Raw genomic sequence first — 5,910 nt, 5'->3', positions numbered from 1 at the left:
AAAGCTGATCATCTGCAAAGGCAAGGGTTATCCTCATGCTACCCTTTATCTGTCAGGCACAAACGCTCCTGCATGCACTAATTAGTGTATCCTAGAGGGATAATGAACCCCAGGCTTGTTTGAACTTGTTACTACCCCAGCAAAGCAAATCACCTGTTCTAGAGCTCAGGCTCTCCAAAGTCGGTGAGATTAGAACAACTGTGAGCTGAAATCTGATCTGCGGTGGAAAGATCCCAAAACACAGAGGGCTGGGTTTGCCAGCCCGCTCACAGCACTGCCTGCCACTGATAAACAGGCAACTGAGTCTGTTTCTCACTCTCATTTTTTACCTTGGACGCTAAGACCAAACATTCCCATTCCACAGATTAAGAGGGATGTAAGGCTTTTCATGCCTTGTTGTATGGTTCAACAGATGTGAAAGGGAATTATCACTTCAACATGATATCAAGACTCTTTTTTTTTTTTCTTTTTTTTTTTAGCTGATGGCAGATTACTAAGCCTGAATTCTTGTTTAATTTTAGTGTGTTAATTGATGGGATAATGAGCATTGATTATATGTGTTTTGGCTGCGTCATTGCAATTACAGGCTCTGTTTTATTCATGAGCCAGTCCTAAAGAATGCACTAGAGATCTAAGACAGCTTAAACCTCTCAGAAAAAGGCTCTGAATTGTTTGAGTAATGACACTCTTAGATGGAAAATTAAAGGTTCTCTTTTCCCATGCTTTTTAAGATAATTAAAATCCAGGAACGGTAAGGTGGTGAACATCCTTATTCATTAGCCTTCAGTAATTTAGCTTCTACTAAATGAGGAAAACATTTTAATTCTCTAGGCCATCTGTTGCAGTCTCCTTTGTGTGTCCTGTTACATAAAGTCTCATTCTGGATAGTTTTAACATCAGTATTGTATCCTTTCACCGGGAATGATGAGCTGGATGAGGTAGTTGAAGTCACTACCTGTTAACAGACCACCCTGGGGTTAAAGTGGCTGCTTGGTCTTTTAAGCTGAAGTTATCCTGTCTAGACACCTCTAGGCAAAGGATGTGCAGAGAGGAGCCCGTGCATGGAGCTAGGCAGTGTGACAAGCTGTGTTTTCTAATAGCAATATCCATGCCAATAAATAACAAAGTTCATCGGAGCCCTTCCAGTTCCTCTGATGTGCGACTGCTCTGCCATATGGCTCCGTGCTGCTTTTGGAAGCAGGCACTCTGTTCGGGCAGAAACCACAGCAGAGGCTCCGGGCTGGATGCTGCTTTGGAAGTGGTTTGGAGGCACAGCAGGTCTCTTTGCACTGTGACAGGGAAATAGAATAAATATTAGAGCAGGAGTGTGCTCACCTAGGATGAATACTGGGTCAGGAACTGGGAAATGCTTAGTTTCTGACTCTGGCTGTAGGAATAACTCACTTTATAGCTTGGGGCAAGTTACAGTATCCCACACCAGAAAAGTTGCTCATTAAAATTATAATTTGTATAGCTGAATGGATGCAGTGTCTAAGTTATTCCTGATGCAAAGTAACATCCCCACAGGTCTAAGAGGATCCAGGCTCCTTTACGAGTTAGGCTTGTTTCTGTCAAATTCTCCCATACAATACAAGCCCCACGACTTGCAGGGGCTGCTGTAGCCCGGTGTGTTCAGCTGGCTTCACCATTCCCAGGCAGTGTTTACATTATTGATGGGCATGGCTGCGAGCAGGCTGCTTTCACTGGGCACAGCTCAACCCACCCGCTCGCTGTTACTCCAGTTGCTTGGAGATCACAAACACCCTGCCTCGAGATGTGTGGCTGCAGAGCGAGTGTTCCCAGCACCAAGCACTACTCGGTCAATCAGCCAGCTCCTGCTTCCACCAAAAAAAGCATGCCCAAGGGGTAAGTCATGGCTTTGTTCTGGCGGCTGGGTGGTCTGCCATTTGTCTTGAAACTCATTGTCTGGATGTGTTTGTCTCTATCATGTGCTCTGTAGTTTCTGGGACTTCAGCAAAAGGTAAGCAGGTTTTAGGTTTTGATTGAAAGGAGGGTGGTGATTCTCACAAATGTGAGTCCTGCTGGGAATAAAAGCGATGTGCCTGCTCCAAACGGAGAGCGCTGGTGAGGAGGGCATTGCAGACCCCTCTGCACTTTTCTGGGGGTGGGCTTAAAACTGAGAAACTTCCTGGACTACTTTCATGTTCTGAAGAAATTACATGAAGGGTGTTGCAATGTCCCTCACTTAAAATCAGTTAATAAGCAGCTTTAGTAACAACTCCAGGCTACTTGCCTAGGTGAGGGATTAGAAGCTGTGTGACGTTCTTGTGCTGCTTGTAGAGACCATTTTTCTTCCCACTGTGGAGGAAAGACTGTCTCTTGGGAAGCCCTGAGTTCCTGGGGGACTAAATGAAACAGAAATGAGCAAGCTCATTGATGGAGAAATTAAATACCCACACACAGTTCACCAAGTGATAACTGTGCCTCTCTTCTTTCTCACCACCAGCATACCCATAGCCAAGCAGCTGGCATCAATAAAAGGTAAGGGAAGCCCTTCATTGCCCCTTTGGGGTTCAGGTCTTTCACAGCCCATGAGCAGAAATTTCTGGTGATCTCACAGGGCTGCAGAGGCTGTGCAGATCCTCAGCTGATGCAAAACAAGAGGGTCTCATGGATCCCTGTGCTCCTGTGTTGTCACATCTCCTCTTCTGCTTGCCTTTTCATTAAAAATCACAACATAAATTACCTGTTTAACCTCTGCAAACAGAGGGTTGTGTGCATGCAGTCTTTAGGAGTCACACAGGAGTGGGGAGAATGAATCCAGCCAAAATCCCAAGTGTACCACAGTGCTGAAGTGCTGCACTGATGCTCAGACATGGACATTCCTGTGCAGCCAGGCTTCCCAAATGGGCCATGTTTTCCCTGATGCAGGACTCTGGGAGCCCAAATGTGTCCAGGAGATGGCCACCATGGCCTGTCCCTGTGGTGTGGCAGGTCCTTGCTGGATGCCCAGGGTCAGGATAGACCAGATGGGGTCCCAAGTCCCATGCTGTGCCACAGCCTGAGCTCCTTTGGGGTGTGATTCCACGGGACATGAGGCATGTTGCTGGCCCACTCCAAATAAAATCTGGGCCAGGTCCTCTGTGGGTATAAACAGTTTCAGTCTCATTAATTTTAATGAAACTACACATATTTCCACCTACCCAGGATGGTTCTAACAGATTCCTTTCAATTATATCTCAAAAGCCACTTTTTTTTTCTTTTTTTTTTTTTAAATAAACTTTTCCTCCCTCCAGCTCTAGGAAAAGGCTCAGACCTTGAAAAGGCTTTTGCCACAGCAGCTTTGGTGTATAACAACCATGCTGACCCCCAGGGCAAGCTCAGCAAATCTGAAACCAAGAGCTTACTGCAATCCCAGTTTTGGCATTTCATGCAGGTGAGGGGGTTTGCTGGGTGGGTGGCACTGGGACAGCCCTGGCCAGGCACTTTGGGGGCAAGAATGGCACCTCAGGCTGTGTCCTGCAGCTGGGCAGACCTCAGCCCATGGGGTGATCCCAAGTGAGACTGCAGGGATTTGGTACAAACATATTCAGTGAATGAGTTGCTTTCTGTTGAGCCTGTGTCTAACACAAGGCCGAAAGAGGGGGACAGCAATAAACCACAGCTGATGCCTGCTGGAATTTGTTTAAAGAAAACAGAGACATTAAAAAAAAAAAACAAACAACAAACCAAGTAAGAACCCTTGGATGATGACAAGAGGCTGTATTTCTGAAGAGAAGAATTAATGAGGTGTTTGGTGGTTTGCCAGAGCACTGACCCAGCACTGAGACCAGCTCTGTGCCGTGGAACTTCGTTCACTGCAGTCACTAGTGGGGCTGCTGGGAGACAGGGGCAGAAAGTCCTCACCCATCCAGCTGGCTATGGGGAAAAACAGCCATAGCACCACTTGTGGCTGGAAACTTCCTGCAGGGTTTTTTTTTTCCCCTCCCTAAATTAAAAAAAAAAAAAAAAAAAAATCAATTGGTAGGAAAAGCTATATATGACTAATAAAAAAGAGCTCAACTAAGTAAACGAGAGAGGTAATACCTTTGCTTCCAAAAATAACAAAATCACATGACTGGTTGGGGAGGGGAAATTGGCACCAAATTAGAAACTAGGCACCTTATTGAAAAAGAATTGAAAATATCACTAGCCAATTAAACTTGGGATCCTGAGGTGATTTGGTGATTATTAAGCTAAAAAAACTGTCCTGGAACTCTAGCAAGGTTTTTTCATAAGGAAATATGAATAATAGATATGTTATATAATTTTAATAATCCATTCCAGCAGGAATGCCCAACAGGACCAAGAGTATCAGTACTAAAGTTGTGGCTATAAAATCAACAGTTTCTAAGACCTTCACCATATATATTTGTATATTTTTTAATATTAAATTTAGGAGGGTGGGTTGGTTGGTTGGTTGGTTGTTTCTTCCTTCCAGTTTTATCAAAACACAGTTTTCTCCCAGCATTTACCAGCCATATCATCATCATTGTCAGATTTTCAGTTATGATTAGATTTCTTATAAAAGATATATTCTGGATTCTGGTGGAAACTTTGAGGACTGGTTGTTCCCTTTTCTGATTGCAGTAATACTTCTGTTTGAATTTCTTTGGATACCTTTAGAAAAACTAATATGAATGTGGACATAAAAACCTGAATGGGAGGATAGAAAAATACATTAATAATTAGACAGATGTCTCTTTTTAAAATTATGTCATAAAAAAGCAACTTCATGGTATTTTGTTCTTTTTTTTTTTTTTTAATTCTCCATAGGGCCAAGAAAACAAACCAAAATACCAGGAGATAATGTCTTCCTTGGATGAGGAGTCAGAGAACAAAATTGATTTTGAAGATTTCATGATCTTGTTAGTCAGTCTCACTCTAATGTCTGACCTGCTGCAGGAGATCAAAAATGTGAAAACCACAAAATGATCTGTGATTTTTAAAGAAGAAATGGCTTGGCACTGTTTGAGGAAAGCGTGAGTGAGCTACCCAGAGAGATCCCACTGCGTGCCTGGACACCCTGTGCTGATCCCTTTCAAATGGAATAAAGTCGTGTCCAAACCTGGCTGAACTTACTCCTCTTTAAACACTCCAATAATAGGTGCTCAGGGGGTTGTGTTGGTGCTTTGGGAGAGTGACTGACTGGCTCCTGCTGGTCCAAGGCCAGTGAACAGCTGGGGGAAACCCCAGCCCAGTTTAGTTCTCACAACAGGCAGTGACCACAAAACTCATTGCTGTCTTTGGTAAACATTGATTTTAGCCTGCGTGGTTTCCACCCCACCAGTAACCCTGCTGAAAGGAGCTTTCTTTTTTACTTTTATTTCCTGCTTCAACTGCTGTCTGCATTTAGAGATCACATTGGAAGGTATTTCAAGTCTAGCATGTGCAGGGTATTTTGACAGTGCTGTGGTTGTACGGCCAGGAAAAGCATTCAAACATGTCAGTTGAGTCTGCTGCTCCATGAAACTGAAAAGCAGAAACCAGATAAGAGGTGGTCTGGACCAGGGGTGGTGGGGAAAAAGAGTGGCCAATAAATTGTATTGGTACTAAGTGACATTGGTTAGGGCCAGAGCCTCAGTACTAAATGCTCATCATCCTAATATTTGGTTTGATTCCTACCTACAATGTCCTGGCTCAGAGTCAACATTTATCCCACTGTGACATCCCTTTGGGACACAAAAAGCAGTCTCATGCCCCAGGAGCAGAACAGCCTCTGTAAGGATTTAAAAAGTCTCTACCAAGATGAACAAGCCAGCAAAACGCTGGAGCACTTTTAATTTTTTCTTCTTCCTTGGCTGGAAAGGAAAAGACAAGAATGATTTAACTTTGGTGCATGAATTTTTAACAGGAAGGGATCAAACCCTTTGGTGTTAAAAGAGGGAAATTAACGCTAGCTGAGTAACG

General features: G+C 43.8%; 1 protein-coding gene across 1 annotated transcript; it reads left to right on the top strand.

The window, feature by feature from the left end:
- Positions 1-1,535: 1,535 nt before the first annotated feature.
- Positions 1,536-5,071, top strand: SNTN (sentan, cilia apical structure protein). Its single transcript, XM_085072391.1, has 4 exons — positions 1,536-1,866; positions 2,468-2,502; positions 3,258-3,397; positions 4,777-5,071. The coding sequence occupies exons 1-4, from the start codon at positions 1,775-1,777 to the stop codon at positions 4,933-4,935; spliced, it is 426 nt and encodes a 141-aa protein (XP_084928517.1). The 5' UTR covers positions 1,536-1,774; the 3' UTR covers positions 4,936-5,071.
- Positions 5,072-5,910: the final 839 nt, after the last annotated feature.

The sequence above is a fragment of the Lichenostomus cassidix genome, chromosome 12 (assembly GCF_008360975.1).
Source record: "Lichenostomus cassidix isolate B80296 chromosome 12, HeHo_3.0, whole genome shotgun sequence".
Taxonomy (NCBI): domain Eukaryota; kingdom Metazoa; phylum Chordata; class Aves; order Passeriformes; family Meliphagidae; genus Lichenostomus; species Lichenostomus cassidix.
The sequence above is the reverse complement of the archived record's forward strand: the minus strand, read 5'-3'. Positions and strand labels throughout refer to the sequence as shown.

Coding starts and splice junctions, on each gene's coding strand:
- SNTN (XM_085072391.1), top strand. CDS start 1,775: ATGTGTGGCTGCAGAGCGAGTGTTCCCAGCACCAAGCACTACTCGGTC. Junction 1,867..2,467: donor AAAAAAAGCATGCCCAAGGG/GTAAGTCATGGC, acceptor TCTCACCACCAG/CATACCCATAGCCAAGCAGC. Junction 2,503..3,257: donor GCAGCTGGCATCAATAAAAG/GTAAGGGAAGCC, acceptor TCCTCCCTCCAG/CTCTAGGAAAAGGCTCAGAC.